The following is a 24474-nucleotide window of genomic DNA, read 5'->3' as shown; positions in this document are numbered from 1 at the left end:
CCTGCATGAACAGCCAGAGGATGAATCACTGCATGCCTTACTCTGAAAAGGCAGAATAAGCTTCCAGTACTGCTGGCGCCCTCAGCCTGAGTCCTGAGTGCGGAAATGTGAAACAGAGGCCTCAGTGTGCCCACACTGGCCATGACATGTGAGGGAGACACAGCTCTATGTTGTTTTAAACTCTCTAAGCTATATATTTTTTTCTTTTGTTTTTTTCCCACAGAAACTTACTATGACTGATAGGCTGTGTTTCAATTTAGGCCAAAAACTACCCAGAACTTGGAGAGGAGGGACTCGAAGATCCTGCTAAAGCAATTTCAGTTATTTTACACTGTGTTATGTTTCGAGTCCAATATATGCACCCATCCAAAAGGCTCCCGTGTTGAAGATTAGTTGATTTGAGACATGACTGGATTATGAAGACTCTAAAGGGAGATCACAATCTGATGGAATTACTGGGGGAAGAAATGGGGTGACTCCTAGTTGAAGGCCTGGATCCCGTGAGTAACCATTCATGTGACACCTTGGAAATATCCCTTCCTTGGTGCCTCTTTTCCCCTTGCTCTCCTTCAGGATGCAAGGAGTTAAGCAGTGTCGTTCCTCCTCACCCTTCAGGATGATGCTCTGCAGCTGGCTATGCACTGACGCTCTGCAACTCTGACCCAAAATAAATATTTTTCCTTTGAATTGTTTTGTCACAGTTACAGAAACTAATACACTATGTAGTAAAGAATTTTGTTTCCTCCAAAGAAAGCCTTGACCTTTGCTACTGATTTCTGGAAGGCAATCTATGGCATACTGAATAGGAGTGTCCTTGTTTAGGGCAGTGTCACCAAACCTGATTAATTTTAGGGTAAGGGTTGGACAGTCTAAAATAATCAACGTGATTTAATGTGGAAACCTTGGATCATGGGGTATCCGTCAACTTCGACAGTGAGCTACATATGCATACCTAGTCCCCTAGATATCGATGAATGTCCACGTACTGAGGAAGAAATATGCAAAAAAGTAGGGCGGTACTCACCACTCACTGATATTCAGTTCTCTCCTCAAATACACTAAATGCCAAGAAATAAACACTAAGGAAATCAAAACCATCTGATTTAAACTTCCTAGAATGCCTGTCTTTATCCCTCTCTACTTATCTGCTATTCTTGTCTTCAATGTACTTAAGTGGCTAAAAGCATAAATTTTGAGTTTAAATCCTGAGTCTATAACTATCCATATAGTTCTAGGAAAGAAAGTTACATGTTTTTTGTGTTTGAGTTTCTCCATGTATACAATAGGAGGAAGATAGTATCTACATTATAGAACTGGTACAGATTTCTGCCACGTTACCATAGTAACCTGGGTGGGAGGAATATTTTCAATCTCTCCCTGTCACTTGGTTCCTCAATCCCCACCAACCGGGACAAACCCCGCTACACAATACATTTCCTACAGCACATTAAATCTGCTGGAGCAGCTTCTAGAAAAAACTACCCTCCAAAAATACCATTCTGCCAACCAGTGCCCATACTTCACCCTTGACCTAAATTCACTCTGCTCCAGGCTATGCATTAAACTTCAGAGGTCAGGAGTGCCCTACCCTACCAAATTCATGCATCATCCAAATACCTCAGGGGCTTGTCACATCCTACCTCTACACAAAGTCAGACAAGAACATTTAGTTCTTTTAACTCCTTTCATAAATGAGTGCCTCTTTTCTTGATTATTTCTCTATCTGTATGGAAATACCCTCCTCAGTTATTTTACACTGTATTATTGTCTCCACTATTATTTTCAACTGGGTCCTTATAGTAAAAGGTACTTATACCTTAAAAATAGATACAAATAAAATATGATTATATATTTATTGAAAGAGACAATCAATATACTTAAAACATTTAACAATGATACATAAATTATATAGCTTATAAATGTTGAAGCAATGTTTTTTAGTTTCATCTGTATCAAACATGTCCACAAGCAACATAATTTGAGTTAACTAACCCTGTTAATTTTTACACAATAATTTTTCAGCTTATCTTTTCCACCTAGTTAGTAACTGCATTTGTACGGCAGGTTCAGTACAAGTTAATCACTGACAAGTACCATTTAACAAGGATTCTCGGTATGTTAGTCCTTTTTTCTGATGAGTTTGGGCAATATTTTGCCATTTAAAATCAACCAGTAGCCATGTGAGTTATGAAATGTTTAATGTTTTTTAAAATTTTAAGAGATATCATTTGAAAGAAAATCCCCATTGTGAATGCCCAGTAGGAGGTGAGGCAGGAAGTGAGTAAGGGGAGTGGGAGGGAGTGGATCATGGGCAATCCCGGAGGTGAGACAGGTCTCTGTGGCTCTTTTCCTCCCTGCTTCCAGCTGCACTGAGAAGGTTTGCTTCTCCACTTTTCTAGAACACTCTTCTTTAGGAGGAAACCGCACATCTCCCCATTGAAGCACTGATTAAAAAAAGGAAACTCATGTGCTCATTATAACCATATGGCACTTATACATAGCATCTAAGAAAAACATGCAGATGGTTTTACTTTTAGGTGGACAGTGTTTCTGAAGAAAAACCTACAAGGCACCTGAGCCCCTTCTGTTAAGGAACTTTTGCTGCTGTGCCACACCATTTCAGAAAACACAACAAAGTCCAACGGTACTGTCATCTGTACATTTTCATGAGGCTCAACTAAGTTATGGATCTTTGTGTTTCTTCTGAAGAAAGTCTATAAAACACAACAGATTAAAATACTTTTAGAATTTTACATAATACTTATTCTGTTCAATCATAATCAGTAAATAAGAAATATTAAGACTTTCGGCTAAATCTTCACCCTTGAAAACATTCAATCCTAAAATAGTAAGGATTTTTCTTTCAACGTATAGAGTAGTTAGTAAAGTCTTCATGTAAGAAAGGAGAATGTATTATCATGTATCAACAGACAGTGCTGTAACCTCAGTCACAACTGATGAGAGATATGAAAAACACTATTTATTACAATTTCAAAAGCATGCTACAAAGTTTTATGTGTAGAATACAAAACAAAAAATAGGAAATTAGAGAATAATGTAAGAAAAAAACCTGCATTTTCTTTTTCTCTCAAAACAACCTGTAAAACTACAATCTTGGCTTAACGTGACTTAGGCCAGGTCTTTGTGACTGGACTGGAAAAAAAATGACCTTTCAAAATTCTAGCTCATCTATTTTGTAACCAAAATAAGAGTAATAAATACATAAGAAGTTTTTTCTTTTAACTCTACTCAGCATTTCCTGAAAATTCTCTTTTCTCAAAATTCAAACTACAATTTCAGAGCTGGGATATGGTTTTAGCAATTTTGAATGAGAAACATCAGTTTTCCAAACCAAAATTTTCTAACAGAACAAGCCCTAGAGTAAGATTCTCCCCTGCAGTCAATTAGACTTCATCAGAGCAAAATTCTTGGTTGTTCTAATTTTTTTTAGTACTGGGGAATTAATCACACTGAGCTACATCCCAAGTCCTCTTTTGTTTTTTATTTTGAGACAGGGTCTTGCTAAGTCACTAACTTGCTCAGGGTAGGCCCAAACTTGCAATCCTCCTTCCTCAGCAATCCTTGGACCCTGGAATTACAGATACGTATCATCCCTGGCTAGTTCTAAACTTTAAAAAATTAATCTGACTTCAGCTTCTGCAATGATGGAGGAGACATACTTTCCCCTGATTCCTCCCAGTAAATTCAGCTAGTAAACCTGCACATTATGAGATGAACAGAGAAAAAGATTCTGAAGGGAGAAAAAAGATAGCAGATGAACCACGTAACACACACAAGGCTTGGAAAACAAACATGTAGGTTCTCACATCTCCTTTTGCCTCACATATCGATTCTTAGAGCTGAAGGAGGACAACCACATGTAATAACCTACCTCTGACTTCAGAGAATTAATTAACACAAGTAAAATAAATCAAAGTCAAGGTTACAGACTGTATGACTGTACTTGGATTACATTCTTGAAATGACAAAATTATACAAAGAACAGGTTAGTGATCAGCAGAGGGGAAGGGAAAGGAAACGGCTATGGCTAGAGCGGGCCAGTGGGATGGTGTAAGGTGTCAGGACTGTTCTGTGCCAGATCCTGGCTGTGACAAGGCACTACAGCTGCAAGATGTCACTGGGCCAGGAAACTGGCTGGAAGGTACACAGGATCTCTCTGAATTTCTCTAGTAACTGTAAGTGAATTTCCAATGATCATAAACAGTTTAATGTTCCAAATAACATTTTCTAAGAAATCTTAATCTGCTTGTTGAGATGGATAAAACAAAACTTTTCCATTGAAAAAGTGATGAATTCTTTTCCTTCTGAAAAAGCAATCTCAAACTTCAAAAATATTCTCCTTGGAAAATATTCTACAAACTTTTCTAGAACTGGGGAAGGAAATTCACATTCTATCAATTTGAAGAGTCACTAATCCCTAATATCTGATAAGAAATTTATTAAAAAGCCACTCAATAAATAACTTCTAATTCAGGTATACTACATAATTTAATAATAAACATCATGGCCATTTTTTTATTGTACTGAGGATTGAATCCAGACACTTCATATCAAGCTACAGTCCCAGCTCTTTTTAATTTTTATTTTGAGATAGAGTCTTCCAAAGTCATCCAGTTGCCCAGACTGGGCTTGAACTTGAGATTCTTCTACCTCATCCTCCCAGAGTGCCTAGATTAAAGGGGGCATCCCCACACCTAGCTAGATGGTCATTCTTACTGTGAAGAAACAGTAGTCCCAGTCTGCATGGTTCACCAGTAATTCTGGTGCTCAGGGAACTAAGGTAGAAGGATCAGAGCAAGTTAGAGTCTAGCCAGGGTTATACTGTGAATTCAAGGTCAGCTTGAACTACATCAGACCTTGTTTCAAAAAAAGTGAAGAAATAAGCAATAGTCTTCTCTCGGGTTCCTCTTTTCTCATGTACATCTTTGTAACAATATAATAATTTTCAATTTTCATCTAGTTTGTGTACTTTTTTCATTCATTTTATTCATGAGTTTCAAGTGTTTATGCATTGATTTATCATTTTAAAAAAGAATACAAATTCTTCCCTAGGATATGGTGGTATTCAGGGCCTCCTTTGAGTCTAAGTCTCTGTCTATATTTTAGCCTGAAAATTGCTGATCATGCTGGTTCAGCACTCACGCCCTTCAAATTCCAAGCAGAATTTTAAATTCATGGCACCATCAAGAGGCAACAGCTTGTACTGCCACTGTAACATTAACCTCAAGGGCAGAGAAGTCTGATGTAATGGCCATTGCCATGGACCACAATAATACTGAATTGCTCTAGGATTCAGCCCTGAGTTTCTCCAGTGTCATTAGATTATAGCTAAATGCTAACTTCCCCTTCCCGCTCCTCTATCCATCAGTCTCTCCAGTAGGTGAGTAAGGGGGAAAATAATGTGATTTTTTTCTTTCATTTGACTGAGGACAACTGGCCGTCTTTTTTTGTTAATGATTAACTCCTTTAATATTTAATGAACATCTACAGAAACGCAGTTTTGTTGTTCAAAAGATACAGAGAGTTCTTGCTTTATGCTTTAATGGCCCAATGTAATCTGCTGTTAGGTAATATTCTTTACATGACCCAGTGGTCATAGATTTACTTTCTTCAGAAACAAAAGAAGACACTTTCCTTGTAGAATGGATGGCTTAGTTAGGCAATATATGGCATCATCGGTCTAATCCTGTACTGCCCAATTTAATATATTTAATTCCACCTGCTGCTTTTATTGATCAAGAAAATTTAAAGTAACGTATGGCTTGTATTATATTTTGGATATATATTGGATCCTATACTACCATCAGAGGAATGAAAGGAAGAAGGAAATGGTAGAATTGGCTGGGTATTTTAAGTATAAGAACTAAGAAAAGGCTCCATAGAAAATTCAGTGTAACTCTTAGCATGAATCCAAAGAATAAATCAATTAATGCAATAATGGCAATTCTAACTCAGAATATAAAAACAGTCATTATTTCTAAATATATCTTTAGAAAGTCTGGGCCACTATGTTTTCTTGGTTCATAAGCCAACCTATCACCCCATTTCCAGATTTAAACAGTTTTCCATAATTAAACTTGTCTTCACATTTCCAAGACATTGTTCTTAAAATGAATTAATATTATAACTAAGTAACAATAAGCATTCTCTTAACATTGACCATTCTGAAGCTACTCCATCAATAAAAGATTTGAATGCCAAAGTTGTTTTGGAATCATTAGAAAGTTGTTTTGGAGGGTTTGAAATCACTAGAAAGTTGGTACAGCAAGAAACAAGTACAAAAGCAAAATACACTTATAGGTAGAAAACTCTGACCTGCTAAAAGCTCTAGTATTCTTAAATAATTTTTCCTAATTACAGTACCAACTTTTACTTTCTGGTATGTATGTATTTTTACAGTACTGGGGATTAAATCAAGTGCTTCTCACTGAACTACATCCCTAGGTCTTTTGAATTTATTTATTTTTTTAAATTTTGAGATAGGGTCTAAGTCTCTAAGTTGCCTGCTAAGTCTCTAAGTTGTAATCCTCCTACCTGAGTCTCTCATAGTGCTGTAATTACAGTTCTGCACCTCCAGCCCAGCCTACCCTTTGGTAAAGTTTGTTCTAAGGGTTAGCCCTTAAAATGCAATAGTGGTTTCAGTGAGTCCTTTCTTTTCTACTGTAAATTTGTACTTCAGTGTAATAGTAACCAGCTATGTGTCTGATAACTTTCCCTAGGGATACAGGAAGCAAGTTATGTGTTTATCCACTTAGTATGATAAAGAGAAAGGAGTGTACATATGTGCAAAAGTGTCAAAATGGGATTTGGACCCACCTTTCTGTTCCATCTAACTGGTTTTGCTTATGTTTATTCAAGTAACAATAGATCTACACCACTCCAGGTATTTGTTTAAGAAAAGCTTTCTTTTAATTTTTTGGTATAAGTAGTCCAATTCAGTACAATGACACCTGAAAAACTAAATTTGCAAGTTTTGGAGATCAAACGTGAATCATCACATTCCTCATGCATGGATGATGAAAATGATCCATTAGGGTAAAATCAAACTTTCATAACAGAAGAGTGGTGTGGGTAGATGAGGATGATGATGGTGACAATGGCCATTTTGATGCAGGCCATGTGAACCAAAGTGCCTCTGACAGTGAAATGGAGCAAGAATTGACTGACACAGACACAAGGAATGCAGACCTCCTTGATTTAGATGATGAAGAAAACAGCAAGGTCAATACTTATTTGACTTGTCAAAATGTTGCAAAATGGCAACACAACCAAATGCAATGGAACTATCCAATGTTAGAACTAGGTCTGAAAATGTATAATAGATATCGTGAAATAGGAAAAAAATGTTCAGATTGGGAGGTAGGTAGAAAGGGAAAAGGATGGATGGGAAAATTTTAAAAAATAGTAAGAAAAGAAGGAAAAAATAGAAACGAGGAAGGGAAGAGGAGTTGAAGGGAAGGTAGGAGAATGTTTTTAAAAATATCAAGTTGTATCATGTACAGGTACAAATTCCTTATAATGAGTATGATCATTATGTATACCTAAAATATACCAATTAACTTAATTAAAAAAAAAGAACTAGGTCCAGAAATACACTGAAGGTCTTGGCAGAGGTGAAACTACTGGACAGAATGCCAGCACTGCTGTTCAACTGGAAACTATAATCAGACAAAATGCTACAAGATTCTGTGAAATATACAAAGGCTGAATTGAAAGCATTCATAGGTCACCAGATTTCCCATGGTGCTCATAGGAATGTAAAAGACTTACAGAAAAACAATGGGTCAAAATACGGCATAAAATTTATGCCCTTGTAGGTGTGAACATTCAATATGCTTTCAAGTTAGACCTTTATCCTGGAACTCAGCCATCAGGTCCTAATTCATATAGTAATATACTAAATGATGTTGTGAACAGACTTGTTGATCCCATCTCAAGGGCTAATCAGTCATTCGCTGGTTTATGGGTTTCGAATAGATATTACATTTCCTAACATAGAACAAGTTAACCAATGCAGGAACCACACATAGGAACAAAGTCAAAATACTAAATGAAATGCTGCAATTTCAAAGCACAGAATTGTATAGTACCATCTTCGAATTTCACAAAGATACGTTGGCCTTGGTAATGGCAAAAAAAAAAAAAAAAAAAAAAAAACAAACTGGTAATGCTGATGTCAACATTTCACTATGATGGAAATATTGATAGAGAAATCTTGACATAACAGAACCCTGAGATGGAAATGTTCAACCACAAAACCTAACATGGAGTAGACACTGTTGATGAGTTATGCAGCAACTATGATGCCACCTGAAACAAAACATTGGCCAATGGTTGTGTTTTTCTCAATCCTAAGCATGTGAGGCATGAACAGTTTGATAGTTCACAAAGAAAGTAACAACTGTAAAGTATCACAGAGAAATTTTCTTAGAGGCTTGGGACTGGAGCTCCTAAGAGATCATGTACTGCAGAAGGAAACAAAATGTCTCTGCCCAGGGTACTATGCAAAAAGTTATGGAGCACACTGGTGAGGTGACAGGTAAACAGGCAGGTGAAGCATTACAAAGACCTATGACAAACGGAAAACAAAAAAAATGTCAACTGTGCCCTACTAGAAAGTACAGGAAAACAAAATATATGTACTATCAGTGCAAATGATACTTATGTATGGGACATACAGTTGTCATATGTGAAAACTGCTTTGGGTGTGACAGTTGAAGCAAAGCTTATTTCTGTGTTAAATCTTTGTATTTATACTGTAGTTCCCAGAGGTTTTTATTTCTGATGTTATTTTTTAGGTTTTGTAAGCAAGTAAAGAGCTGATGTGAAAATGTTGACGTTTATTCGTACTGGGGATTGAACTTACAACTTAATACATATGAAGAATTTAATACTTTATTTTACTGGTATTTTATCCTCCTGTTAACTATACATTGCATAATATAAGAACCTCCTGACAAAACAGCAAGGCCACTGAGCTGTCAAGTATGTCCTACAAAAAGGCCAGCAAAGCAAAAGACACATGCTGTCAGTGTAACGCATTAGTGTATACGGAACAAGCTGTTGTCCTGTGTGCAGATCACTTTAGGAGTGATAATTGAAATAAAGATAATTTTTTTGTAGAATGCTATTGATATTTTCATTGTATTTTATATGGGAATTTGTTTCTGATGTTCTTTATTAGACTGTGTATACCAAAACCAGTTGAAGTTGAAAATTTTGATGCTATTTTATAAACTCAATAAATATTAAAAACTCAGTATTTTATTTTTGTGTTATTTTTTCTGTTAAGTACTCTGTTAAGTATTTTTCCTGTTAAGTACTCATTGCTTAATATGGTAAAACTCATAAAATTAATATTAATATTTTATCAACACAAATATTCTACAGAATAAAAGTGCGTCTAAGATATCAAAATGTCTTAAATATGCTCAATTGCACTTTTACTTAATTTCAGAAGCATTAGATCTACTCTGCTCAACAATGCAAGAGCCAGACTTGGGTCCCTGCAGCCCTGGTTTTCACAACTCTAAAGAACAATTCTTACAGAGAAGCTACAAAATTTCCCAAGGAAGGAAAAATCACTTATTTTCACATTTTTAATTTTAATTAAAAATTTCTCCATTCTAGAAATAAAAGAATGCTTTTACTCAGAAAAATTTGCATTCTATTATATAAAGTGTCACTGTTACCTGAAAACTAAATGCATGTGGCCTGGAAACCAGCGAGGCAACCTACCATAGAGCATGGGAAATGAAAAATGAATGTCATAGTTCAGTGTTTAAAATATTCAATTAATCTTTTCAAAGACATGTATAAAAGGTGCTTCTAATGCTCCAGTCATCTGCCTAAGCAACAGACGGAGCAGGAGTGAGCAAGACAGACATGGTCCCAGCCTGTTGTAAATTAAAATGCTATAGCTGTAAAGTGCTTTCAGAGGGGCTTTAAGAACAAATTGCTTTCCAGACAGCACAGAATCGCTGACGGAGGCATTTCACCTATTCACATAACTACCATGGAAATATTAGTATGTGTCTTGAACGAAAGCCAGCCTTAGCTTGAGGGAATGCAGAATATAGGGTAGGTTAAAAAAAGACCTTGAAAACATTATTTTATAGTATCTCTTAGAGGCAGTATCATATTCCAATACACTTGATAAATGTGTCAACCATAGCCCTGCATAGTTCTAAATGGTAACAATGTTCTCTAGTGCACTATAGGTGACTGTCATTGGCCAGGATGAAAATATAGGACTACTACACTTCAATTTGTGGGAATCCATTGGTTCTTCACAATAGAACACAGATGCCCCGGCAATGCCACCTAAAGGATATACTCTTAACCAGCACTGGGTTGGCTATTAAGTTGTTAATTTTCTTTCTTTTTAGAACAACTTTCACTGTCTGCATCCCTAGAGTACTTGAAAGCATTTGAAAGGATTTTGGCCCAGATGGGACACTGTAGCTGGTAAAGCCTTGGAGGCGGAACCAAGAGGCTCTATCTTGAAGTCACCTTCCCCGGCCTAGGAATTTACCTGTGCCACAAAATGAATTCCAATGGGCTACCTGTGCATCACTAATGCCCCTTAGCACCACTCCAAACCTAAGCTACATGTATGCTCCCACACCACATGTCTGCCGGAGACAATGCCAGCCCCCGGAGGGTCAGGGGGTCTCTCTCCACATTCTTAAAATAAAGGTAATTTATATTTCACACTTCTTACCTTTTCAGCTGCACCAAAATTCTATCATATGGTTCCCTGACAGGGAACAGCAGAGAGACTGCTGGTGAATCCCCTGCCGTTCAGGACCAAACTGCATACTGGATTAATTTCTCACTTCTTAACACTCAGGGAGCTGCCAAACTTGTAGCTGCTGGTTTGCAAACACCACCAGTCTAATTCACTTACCACAGGTGAGCAAACTCTGGAAATTACTCTGTGCTGGGTTTTCTTTCCCGTTCCTTGGAAAGGAGTGAGGCTCTCACATCCTTAGACAGCCCAAGGCAGAGGCTTTCTCCGTGGGCCGGCCGGACTCGTGGTCCCGGTGAGGACCGAGAAATCACGAGCTTTGGAACTAAATTACCGATTACCGTCCGGTCTAAAAAAAGTTAAAGGTGACGCTCTGACCTGGTTAGGCCACGATCCGTTGCCTCGCCTGACTGTGACACCGTGGGCCAGGCCCCACACCAGATTTTATCTTGGTGACCACTTCCTGTCCCCCCAAAAAACCATACCTATTTATAGCTTATCACACTGATGACAACTTTATGAAACTCTTGATCTTTGGGCCTTTGTTTTGAGAATGTGTCCCCACTTTCCTCCTCGCTTCCCCCTCCCCCCCACATGCTGACCTGCTTTCCCGCCCATGAGCGAGGTGCACCCAAAGTGTTGGGAGGGTCCTGCGAATGCGCTGGGACCTCTGGGCCCTCACGGTGCCCGGGCTTCGCGCCGGGTCTGGCTCTAGGCCGCACCCTGTGCTTTGCACGCCCTGTGCCCTGCGCATTCTGCACGCCCGAGCCCCACTCTGCCCCCCACTCTGGGTGCCCCACCCCCTGCCTGCGGAGTCTCTGGAGCAGTCCCGGCTCCGCCCACACCCCAGGGTGCGCACCCCCCACACTCTGCACACACCACCCCCCACCCTGAACGCTCTGCCTGCGCTCCAATAATCTCTCCTCAGGGACATATAGCAACCCCTTCCTTTCTTATTCACCAATTTCTAAAACACAACCCTGGTCAAGACTGACAGATTTTATCTTCTCACCTTTATTTATACCTTTTTCAGGATACATAAAAGCCTTTCTCATAACCAGGGAAACTGCTGATATACTTACTAAAGTTCTGTTACAGCAAATCATCCCAAGGACTATAACCAAGGTAAAGTGGTCCATACCTGGTCTTCTATTTCCTAAAGACTCCTAGACCAGAGACAAGCCTTACCTACCTACCCTCTTAAGTTTTACCCTTTCAGATGGGGGAATAATCACCTCTAATAACTTCATTCCTCCTAACCCCACATTTATTTTTCAGAATTCTACCTTACCGTGGCAATGATTCTACCTCAATATGGTCCTGATAAAATGACATATGTAAATCAAAGGCACCTTTCCTTCTACCTTACCTGGGTCCTTAAATGTGATAGTGGCCTGCCTCCTCATAGCACCTTGTCTCTTTGCTTTTCCAGTCTAAAATACGGGCATTCACCAGTGATAAAGTTGTCCTGGTTAAAACACCTGACACCAGCTTCTACATGAGCATCAACCTTCATCCCATCAACACTCCTAAATCCCAGTACAGTGCCCCCTTCCAGCAGGAAGCAGTAAAAGAAAGAAATCTTTACCCTTTTTCCTAATAATCAAAAGACGGGAATGAAAGGATTTTGGCCCAGATGGGACACTGTAGCTGGTAAAGCCTTGGAGGCAGAGCCAAGAGGCTCTATCTTGAGGTCATCTTCCCCGCCCCTAGGAATTTACCTTGGTGCAAAATGAATTCCAATGGGCTACCTGTACATCACTAAGGCCCCTTAGGTACCACCCTAAACCTAAGCTACATGTATGCCCCCACACCACGTATCTGCCGGAGAGAATGCCAGACCCCGGGGACAATGCCAGACCCCGGCGGGTCAGGGGGTCTCTCCCCACATTCTTAAAATAAAGGCCACTTACATTTCATACTTCTTATCTTTTCAGCCACACCAAAATTCTATCAGCACTCAGGTATCAAAGGAGATGAGAAAGATGGTACCCTGGCTACTTGGTCCACAGCTTACTTGTCAGAGTCAGCATTTCAGCCCCAAATGGAACATAGCTCACAATGAGACTTACAGTGACCACTGAGAGCCCAAGCAGAGGTCACCAGGCCTATGGATTCAAGCACACCTGCGTTAGGCACACAGCACCTTCACAAGAGCTCACTTGCACTTAAGAGTTCTTAGTTCAGAATATTTTAAATCAAGCCTTGAGATTTGGTTTCTAAAGTCACAAAAAAGAAACAAAAAGGCTGGCGTAGTGACAGACACATAAACTGGCAGTTGAAGGCAAAGAGGGAAGAAAAATTTAAAAACTAAGATCTCGAATAGCACACAGTTGGACTATTTAATGTAGATTTCAAGTGGATTACACTTCAGTAATACACACTTGGATGTTCATAATTATGGTTCAGTCTTTAACACTTAATGCAGTTACCTTGACTTTCCAATGAAGTAAAAAAAAATTCAGATGGAAGAATGGTACAATCATTTAAAAAATAATATATATTGCTTAGTGAACCAGATTTATCGTCAGTAATGAGTTAAATTATCTTCCGATTATATTCACATTCTATTGTACAAATAGTACTGTAGGGGATTAAATCTGGGGTGCTTTATGGCTGAGCCATATCTCTATCTCTTTTTTAAATTTTATTTTTAAATTTTTGAGATGGTGTCCCAATAATAGCCCAGGCTATCCTCAAAGATTTGATATGAGTTGTGTTCACTTTTTGAAAACTGAAACATCCACGTGGACTCACATCATGGAGCCCTTAAAATGGTACTACCCACAGGACATGTTACACGGGACAGAAGCCCAAGGACCTGTTCACTTGGTCCTTAGTGTAAATTACAAATGCAGAATTTTTCCTTCACGATCTTGTAGTTTTCCTGATTCTTTGAGGTTGCTATTGTTTCTAATTTTTGACCAGATTTGGTAGGAATTCTGTTTTACACACAACTGCTAGTTATCTTTCCTGCTGGTGATGCAGTAATACTAATCTGGTTTGGGGTCTGTTCCCTGGGGGACCTGTCAGCTAGAACAGAAATCCAGTAGTAGTGAGCTAGGGGGCATTTGTGTGCTGCTTTTGTTGATTTAACTTGTCTGTTTTTCTATTGGTGTGCTCAAATCAGGAAAATATTTTCTACCCAGTGGAAAAGCAATCAACCCTTTGAGACTAAGAGGAATGAAATTTTGTTTCCGTTTTTACTTCTGACCTGAAGTTGAAGCTATAGAATTTGTTCTTTTTTTAAAGAGGAAAAAAAAAAAAACAATAAAACAAGAGTTTCAAAACAGGTTAGTAGGAGACTTACAGTAACTAATACATTGCATATTCCTATTTTGTAGTTATTCAGAATATTGTTCTTTAAGGAAAAAAAAATCACTGGGTGGGGCTTAAGTATTTTCTACTTCCTGGGGATAATAATAGATTAAAACAGAAGAAGCTTTGCTATTTTAATTGGCTTACAGGGATTAACAAGTATTTAAATAAAGCCAACATTCCCCAAATTCTAAGAAAATAGAGCAAAATTTTAGTAGTTTATGTGGTCTCCCTATTTAAGAAAAAGACTTTTTTTCTGTCAAAACTACTGACTCACAGACATTTTCTTTCATTAGAAAACAAGTTATACACAAAGTGAGTCCTTATGCCAATCAGACAGATTTGATAATTTGGTTTAAAAAAATGGCTATACATCTTTGAGTAGAAATTAGTACAAGTATAATTTCATTTTTTATACAAGATTTAGATTCATTTTATCATGAAGAGGCTAGATTATCTGAACTCCTTAATGTCTAAGTTTACTGTAAATACATAAACTAAGACTATTTCCATAAAATTAAGAAAACTAGCTGGGTGTGGTGGTGTTGCAAGTACCATAGTTAGTTATAAAATATTATAGGCAGTGAGACAGGTTTAGGTGCTTGAAGCAGGAGACAGACACCTCCTGCTGTGGGTGGGGCCTCAGGACAAAAGGATCAAATGCATCCACATCCTAAAGGCTGATATTCTAATTAGTTCCCTATCACCCTGAAAAAGTCAGGAGTCACTATCCCATCCCCTTGGGGAAAGATCATAGCTCCAAAATCCTAGCGACAGGGAAGCTCAGGCAGGAAGATCACTATAAGTTCAAAGCCAGCCTGGGCTACATAGTGAGTTGAAGGCCAGCCTGAAATACACAGTGAAACCCTGTAAGTATACATATTTATGATATATAGCATGGTGTTTTAAAATATGCATACATTGTCAAATGGCTAAATTGAGCCAATAAGCATGCCTCACATCTTTATTATTTTTGTGACAAATATTTTTACATAAGTAGTAATTACATTTTAGTGATATGTCTGTTTGAAAAAACCATTGATAACATCTTTGGTTAAATACTTTTGGTTCTAAGTATTTCCTGAATGTGAAAGAAGCGCCCCTCAACCTCGCCAAAAAAAAAAAAACAACAGAGGCAACAGAAATTAATATAAATAGAAAATTATACAACTACTATCTATGAAGAAGTAATAAAATGTTAAAACTGTGGCAAAATTTGCACAATTTTGGTGAGTTAATTCCTAAAGCAATGAAAAACATAAAGCATGATAAACATACTAAAAATGTAAAACTAAAATTCAGCCGTGTGTATTGACAAGACAAACTGATCTTGGAAAACTTAGCCTACACTCATAAAAGGTAATCAAAGGTTATCCAGCTTCATAGTCTGCCCAGTCAGAAAGCAGAGATTTAGTATCTCATAAGAGTAATTTCTTGTGCTTTGTTATCCTTAATAGATTCTTATTTATAACAAAAGTCCTTCATTTTTTAATGATCCAAGATACTTTATTTACTAAAAATAATCTATTGTCACTTTGATTATTAAGTAGACAGACTGCAAAAACTCACTGGTCTAAGGCATTCACAGTCCTACATTATTTAAATGAAATCTGTCCCAATTAATATTTGATTTTTGTCTTTCCAAGATCATATAAATCTTAAATACAATGGAAAAAAAATTTCCAAGATACCTAACAAATCAACTAAGTTTGCATTAAAAATTTGTTGTTTAATCTTAAAATCCACTAAAAATAAATACGTTTGTTTGGTATGTTTTTTAGTTCTAAACAGCCCCACATGATCAAGAATAATCATGATATATGCATATATGGGAACGCCACAGCAAAATCCATTAATATGTTAATTTTAGAAAGGAGAACTGAATAGGGACATTTTGGAAATAAATGAGAATGTTTGGTCTTCCCTATGATAACTTTGTAGAGGTAAAATATGATAAACAATCAAAATTGTTGTGTACATACAGTACTTTTTAGAAAGCCCCTTAGTAGACGTCAGTGTCTTCACTGTAACAGGCTCTTACCCTCAAGGGAAACAAGATTAAATAAAAACAACCTGATGAAGAATCTCAGCTCTGCTTTATCCTGGCACTGTTAAATTAATAAACTATAAACCACAGCCATTTGCCCTTATACTCACCAAGTATGGTCTCAGTTCCTCTGGAGTTTGCATGAAGATGTGGCCTAAGCTATGGAATTAGATGTAACTTTACCAAAGAAATTTCTGGAACCCCAGGAAGAGGATGATAATAGGTATCTTTAACTCTTGAAATTTCAGAGAACAGACTTAAGGAAAGAGACTTCTAAAATGACTTGGCCAAGACAAGAATGAGATCATATTAGGAAGCTAAACCGAAGTTTTAAGACTGTTTTTAGTTCAGAAATCAATGACTTCATGAAATCAAGTTAATGGTTCAAGATGCAGAGGAATAAGACTTACGCTTAACTGTTTGAACTGATAATAGAAATCAAATTTCTTATGTGGATATGTTTTAGAATATTATTTGTATTATTTTGAGTGCTTTATTTATTCTTTTTTTTTTGTCTTTTTCCTTTTTTTTTTTTTTTTTGTCTTTTTTGTTTTTTATCGGTACCAGGAATCGAACTCACGACTGCCTGCTTGCAAGGCAGGCACTTATGCCACTGAGCTAAATCCCCAGCCCCGAGTGCTTTATTTTTTGACGGGGACACCCTGCAATGTTTATCTTGACCTATCCCTGACCCTCAAATTAGTCGAAACTGATTTGAAAACTAAATGAAATATTTACACACACACACACACACAAATATATAGTAATAGTAGCTAGTCCTCAGAACTCAGGAAGAAAGTTTTTGAATTACTTTACATTTTAAAGGCAATATCATTCTTTGCAAATTTGTTAGTAAGAATCTGTCCTCCCCTTTTCAAATGCACAATGCAACCGAGTCAAATCTAGATTGTTTTAAAAATAAAACTCATTTCAGCAGGTACGCCAAGCACGAAAGGTTGTACCTTAATATCTGAAATATCCACAAAGGTCTCTCAAGCAGTAAAATCTGCTGTGACTTACAGGGTCCTGTCCTCATGGGCACTAAGATAGAGCACTTGCTGTATAGGCAAAACCTTCACAGATTTAAGAGAATCCAGAGGACAGAGAAATTCAACATTTTATAGATGCTAATCATAAAACCCAGTGCAGATGAATTTCTGGAGTTTGATTTTCTATTCTAAAGATAGAAGAATAAATGAGTTAAAGATTTCTGGAGTGATGAACTTCTAATTATCTTATTTATTTTCTTACCTAATTTCTTACTAATTATCAAATAGAGTTAATTCTTTAGTTCTATTAATAGTAGTTCCTCAACACAGTATAGCACTGTTTGCTGTCACTTAGAAGAACATATTTTAAATGTTAATTAAAATTTCTGAATTTATGTCAGTGAATGAGCCTGAGCACAATGTACCTTTTTGTGACCATAAATAATCTCTACTGATTACCTACGATAACAAAAGGGACTATTACACTGTTTCACTGTGTAACTGTCCCACCTAAAGAATATCTAACTCTCTAGCAGTACACACATTTGTTTTCTTTTACCATTATTAGGATATGCAGATACTCCAGAAAGACAAACTTAGCTTACCAAGAATTTTGAGTAACACAGATGATTCTTATTGTAAAATATCAAACAAATTTTTCCAGTATAAATGTAAACAGTTTCTATCAACTGTGATCTGAGGGTTATAATTTATTGTATTGGGAGACAGTAACTCATTTTTGGATACGATTCAAAAATCTAAGTGCTACATACTGCAAGTAAATACTTCTAATAGTTCTATACCTTTGTAAACCAATTTTATCATCTCAAGCTTCTCTCATTATGAAAATTATTAACCATTAATGAAGTAATACAATCTCTGGCATGTATTCATTCTACAAGGAAAACCTATGCTTGATAGAGAATAGGAAAACACAGTGGCTTACTCTCATTCATTAATGGAACTTTCAAAAGTTACCTCATTTTTAGTATATCTCAGTTACTTTGCTCATTGGTGAGACAAAAATATGCAACACCCACAAGGTTAAGGGACGAATGGTTTATTTAGCTCACAGTTTGTAGAGGTTTCATAATCAGCTGGCTCCAATGCAGGGTGGCATGGCAGACAGGCATCACGAAGGGTAACAATTCATGGCGTGCAGAAGGTAGCAAAGCAAATAAACAAGGGATAAGACAAGCCTCTTTTGGATTCTTATACTGAATCCAGGCTACTAGGATTAGGGTGATAAAGAATCAATCAATAGACTTATTTAGTAATCACTCAACCGTAAACCTTAACATTGTCCCAGAAATCAATCACATGCCCTAAATTCAGCCACCTGTGAAAAAGCCCCACCTATGACTGCATGAGGCTTTGAGGGGACATCTAGATACAAGCCATAACCCAGTATTATTGATTTCAAGCATTAATTCATTTAAAATGAAAAAGAATAATAGGTTTTGTTAGCTATGCGTAGTTTGGAGGTCTACAGTACATCCCTAATATATGAATGAGTTGCACTGCAGGGGGAACATTTTTAAGTCAGATTTGTTCCTAAGTCCAACACAGCGAGTCGTACACACCTTTGCTATAGTAGAGTATACATGCTAAGAAGGAAGCCACAAGCCATTTTGAGGTGTGTGTGAACACTGTGGAGAAAAGTTGGAGCATCACTGAGGCACCACTGAAGAGTTGTTTCAACTTCCTGGACAAGTGCTATATAGACAATTTCACTGCCTAATTCCCAATGAGTCATGATTTCACTGACTACTGTTATAATCAGTAATATGGGCCAATCAATGATAGAATAATAAAAATCAGTATTTCCCATCATCCTAAAAGAAAACTTTGTAAAATGTCAGGAAATTCAGTGACACCCCCAACTACTTTTAGCTTTTTTAAGAATTTATAGTTGTGAGAGCTCTGCAGAGCAACTCAACAAACATGGGGCTCCTGAAGTTCTTTAGACACTTATACATGCTCACCAATACTGACCAGGAAAAAGGCAGGATCACAGGAGAGGCCCTAGGAAGCAAGAGCAGTGGCCAGTGCATACACCTTGGGTGCCTATCTCCAAGGCTACCTGGTAGATGTCAGCCAACAAAATAGTGAGGTTAAGAGAAAGCTTACCAGTCGCTCCATCTCCTGTTCCCTGAGTCTTTCCTCCCTCTGCCGCCGGTGATAATCCATCAGGTCATCTCGTCCTGAAATGGAGCTAATGCTGCTTTTCCGTTCCCGAAGGACAGGCTGGGGGGTTCCTGAGGCCTGTCTGAGGCTGTCCAAATCAGCATCATCTAACTCCACAGAGCCACACGAGAAATTCCTCCTGGCTACAAACACTCTGTCTGGTTCTCCAGCAGAAAATGAGTGATTCGCACTTGTGCCCGAGTAGGAAACCCGATCAAAGTCATCAGAGGCACAGGAGGAGGTGGAGGCCAGAAGCATCTTCCGAGCGACTCGAGGACTTGCAGGAACGCTGAGGGTGGAACTTACATAAGGACTAACCTCCGACGCAGAGGTTTTATAGGGTAAAGCCCCTGAGCTTAGCGAAGAAAAATTAAGGTAATTATCATTGTCTACAATGCTATGAGGTAGATCCTTTTCCCCCAGTCTGGTTCTTTTGGAGTTACCCAGAGAGTTTCTCGGAGGCAAGCTGAGAGGCGTCAGCTGGTTCTCTGTGGCTTTGTACAACCTGGGAAGTGATCGGCTATAGGCTCCCATGTGACTTAGGCTGCCACCAGAGTACTTCCTAGTTCTTAAACTGACGTTTTCAGATGTTGGGTCTTTGTGTCTGGTTACCTTGGGTTGAAGAGTCAGGTTGTCCTGGATGCTCATCTTTCTGGCTTGCTTTGGGCTTGAAGGCATGCTTGCCGCCCCTGATCTGCTGCTGGGAGAGTGGCCAGAGTCACTAAGGGAACTTCCATTCCACATGGTCAAGAGTGAACCAGATGCCTTTCTCCCTTCTAGTCCTCCAAGAAAATACACACTGTCATGTGATTTATTTCTAGAGTTATATTTGGAATAAGGAAGCTTCTCTGAGAGTCTCAAGGACCTTTCACTATCCCGACCAGTATAATGATCAAAATCTGCTCTCCCAAGTGGATATCCACCAACGGAGGACACAGTGTTGAGTGATGGAGTGGGAGGTTTCATGGAAATATTTTTGTCAGTTCCATCACAGAACTGCTTGCTTCCATGGATTTTGGCTAAAGAGGGGCTGCTTCTGACACTGGTACCCAAAGGGGAAGGGCTTCTCTTAGCAGGCACAGGTTGTGAGAGGGTTAAATAGGAGCCAGAATAGTCTCCGTTGGCTTTAAACTTCAGACTGGAGGAGTATTTCTTTGAGTTTAGGCTCTCCATCATGTCTGGGGGATGGTTCTCCAGGGAATTAACCACAAAGCCTTCCTCTAAACTACCATTTTGTAAATTCAGCTGTTTTTGCATGTGGCTACACTCTGCCATAATCTTGCAGGGATCTGTAAAGAAAAAAAAAAACACTTTTATTTAGCAAAAAAGATTTGACATGAACATCACTTACGAGTCCACATCTGAACAGCCAGCCTTGGAATCTGACCTAATGCAACTGACAAACACCAACCGCTTTTCTAATAAAATTGTGCTGGAAGCTAAGGATTAAGGATATACTGATCAGGTATATATTTTGCACAAAAGAAAAATAACTTGAGAAGATAGCAATGATGTGTGAGGGAAAAAAATCTCTAACAAGTAATACCCTGAAATTTGACTGGTGCATTAAAACACATACACACACACACACACACACACACACACACACACACATGCGCGGGCGCACGGACGCACGCATGCATGCAAACACCACAATTTCCCTTCACTGTTCTTGTCCTTGGAGAACCAAGTAGTGTTTCCTGAGAACCTAACTAGTGAATGTCTAAAAGGCTTTCCCTCTAGATCACTGTTAGAATCATTAGCTGCCAGAAATAGTCCAAAGGAGATAAATTCACATTTTGACAGAGTAAGACAATGTTATGCTAGACACTGATCAATAGTACGAGGATTAGAAAATTCTTTAAAAAGTTGCTGTGGGCTGGGAATGGTGGCACACACCTATAAGAGTTTGAGACCAATCTGGGCTACAACGTGAGCTGAAGACCAGCCTGAACTATATAGTGAGACCCTGTTTCAAATATATTAAAAAAAAAAAATAAGGTGGGGTGTGTGGGAGTTATATTCTTAACAAGATTTAAAATTCCTGTGGTTCAACAGAAAGCATAGTTAAAAACCTGAAAGTGTTTTATTTTTCAAATTCCCTAGTAGCCTAATGTACTGAACTTGTTACTGACACTGTACCAAATCTAGTCTTCTACCTGAAACTCAAAACCTTTAGTTGGATGGATTCATGCACACTGTGTGTGTGTGTGTGTGTGTGTGTGTGTGTGTGTGTGTGTGTTTATGTACACCTTAAAGGGGGGGCGGGGTTTCCATTAGATTTGGTTTCCAGCTAGGATGAGGCCCTGCCTCTCCTCTTGCCAAGTCTTTGTTCCTCAGGACCAGTATCCTCTTTGCCCTTAAGACAATGTCCCTTTCGCCACTGGTCTACTAATTCCAGTTCTGAACTTGCAAGTAATACCAGCCTAGTTTGAGACACATTCGACATGCTCCCGTGGAGCACTGGAACACGATCAGCCACTAGTCTGCGTCCTTTCTCTTCTGAACTCATTTCATCTCCAGTTGGTTTATCATACTGAAATCCCTACAAGCATTAGCCAGTTCTCCTGAGCTCAGTATTTCAGGGCTGAGGAAGCAAGGAAATAGATGGATCCTGAGGACATTACAATGTTACTTATTATAATGGATTAGACACTCTAAACAGGAAAGTAGGAAAAAAAAGTAGGAAAAAAATTAAATAAGTCATATCATATCACACGAGTTACTACACAATTATGTTTACGAAATGTAAAATGTAAAGTATACAATATAGTCACATAACATGCATTTCTAAAACATATACTAATTTATTATGCAAATATTTGAAGACCAACATTTTTTAACTCTGCTGACTCTAAGAATGTTAATCACACTAATTTATCTATTGTATAACTTATGCATAGGGAAAACTAAAACATCAAATATGAATAAAGCTAACAAAATGGTTACCCAAAGTCTCCAGATGTTTGTTGAACTAGCTTAGATAATACAGTATCTTCATTTTTAAAAATGCATTTACTAGAATATTTTAGTTGAAATAGTTCTGTTTACTGCATAAAAAATAATAAATATCTCAAGAGACAGTTTTGGATACTTTATTCATTAAGTAAGTATTAAGTACCATGTAACAGACATCTACTTAGCAGGCATTAGTGTTAGTCATTAATATTCCAGGTCTTCTTCTTTCAAGAACATGGTAGGTAGCTTCTCCTAATCCTCATGATGATACATGTGGCTATGTCACTTGTTCTGATCAAGGCAATATTAGAGAAAATGCTTGCCAGCTCCCAGCTAAAACATCAACAGGCAGAGCACAATTCACTATTTCCCTTTCTCTTGCTAAGACTCCATCGAAGGAGCTTTGTTAGCCTGTCCTCCAAAAGGAGGACAACTCTGGCCCCTGCCAACCTGTCTTCAGCCACTGAGATTTGGGGTTGTTGTTGTCATTATTGTTACACTGAAGATGCTAATCTTCACTACATGCCTGCCAAACTCTGAGCCAGACACTGGGAGGTAGGTGGTACAAGATATTATTTCCCGTCTCTATGGTTTATCCTCCAAAGATAAAGACACACAGAGGAGTAAACAATCACTACAGAAGTCTCAACGGGAGACTGAATGACAGACGGGTAAAGGAATATCACTAACCAGTAAGTTACCGTAGAAAGAAATGATAATGAAGACAAATCCCACTGAAGGAAAGGGAGTCTGACAGAAACAATCCATTTTAGCATAAAGTCACTTTCACATGTAAAATTTTGTGAGTCTAAGAACATAAACAAACTCCCAAGCCCACTTTGTGTCAGGCCACTGGTATTTTCAAACATTCCATCTCTGACAGAATTAAATATAAAAATTAAATTGGAAAAAAACAAGCTATTTTCTGTCTCATGGATCTTAAAAATGTAAGGATTAACTCTCCTTGGGTGAACTGTACTTAAAAACCATGTGTTTCACTCTCATATTATCCTTTTTCCATCTAGAGAAAATGTCCTAGGTTCAACCCATATCCACTTCTAAGAGTGGTTTAAGTTGGATAGCAATCCTTCTAGCTTTCAGAACATTTTAGGCAAGGGTAAAACAAAATACATAAATAAGATGTTAGAATAGACAAGAAAAGAATTAATGCTGGTTAGTAAAAAGGCTATGGTTTAGGGATAATATATACAAAATTGGAAGGAGAACTCAGTGAAACAGAAAAGGCATTCCCACAAGTGCAGACACAGCAGTCCCCAGAGCAGGCCAGAGCAGATGTCATTAAACAAAAGTCAAAATCTAAGCAATGCCCAAACCCTGCACTTTAAATACTTACTCCACCAGTACAGAACTGAAGGCTTTAACATACCCTGTCAAAATGGACATTAAAAATTAACCTTTGATGCAGCAACATAAGATATCTCTGTCATTATAGCTAATAAAGTATATTTGAACCTATTCGCAGTTGCAAATGCTACTTAATCACCCACACGAAGTATACTACCAAGCTCTGTACTCTTTTCATTTGGGCTAATAAAGTTATAAAACATTAACAGAATCTCTACTATTTCTCCTCCACATACATAAACAAATAAGTTTTAATTTTAAAAAGTATGATTACTGAAACAGATTGACCAAACAAAACGCAATACCAAAATAGTCCAAATTAGCACAGGCTGGAAGAAGATGAGCTCTACAGTCTCCAGTGAAGAAACAGGCAGGACACTTACAAATAGTAAGCCATGAGAAATAGCCAAGTGACATTTTTCAACCATGTATCTTTGTAGAGGAAAGTGACCAGGGACAGGAGGACATACCAAAGATTTAAAGAGTCGTCACTCATGTTTGATAACTCAGTTTTCCAGTTCAAGTTTACTGGATCCACTAAGGATAGTCAAACAATTGTCCATTTAAAGATTTTTCACCAAGTACCGACACAGAATGTACTCCTCTGCCGCTCAATTTATCTGCCTTATGAATGCAGTTGAATGCAGATATATAATTATCTCAGCTTGATATCTTTTAATCCTGCAAATCAATTCAACCCCAAATGTAGAGAACCTGGCAGGTGGTTGTGCTGACCCTGTGAGTAACATCAGAGGCTCCTGCTATCTCTCCCCTTTTCCATTTTTTTAATTTGCACTATGATAGAATGAGTAGAGGCCTACAAATGGGAAACACCTAGG

At 38.0% G+C, this 24474-nt stretch overlaps 1 protein-coding gene across 21 annotated transcripts in view; it reads right to left on the bottom strand.

The window, feature by feature from the left end:
- Positions 1–24474, bottom strand: part of Phldb2 (pleckstrin homology like domain family B member 2) — a 257658-nt gene that overhangs the window by 58973 nt on the left and 174211 nt on the right. For all 21 annotated transcript variants that reach the window (XM_063224936.1, XM_063224942.1, XM_063224929.1 and 18 more), the window contains one exon: positions 19256–20601. In XM_063224936.1, coding sequence (XP_063081006.1) covers positions 19256–20601 — 1346 coding nt within the window. Of the gene's footprint in view, positions 1–19255; positions 20602–24474 lie in introns of those variants that run through there.

The sequence above is a fragment of the Cavia porcellus genome, unplaced genomic scaffold (assembly GCF_034190915.1).
Source record: "Cavia porcellus strain 051 isolate PalLab524CR breed Dunkin Hartley unplaced genomic scaffold, mCavPor4.1 scaffold_15, whole genome shotgun sequence".
NCBI lineage: Eukaryota > Metazoa > Chordata > Mammalia > Rodentia > Caviidae > Cavia > Cavia porcellus.
This window is presented reverse-complemented; position numbering and strand designations above follow the sequence as displayed.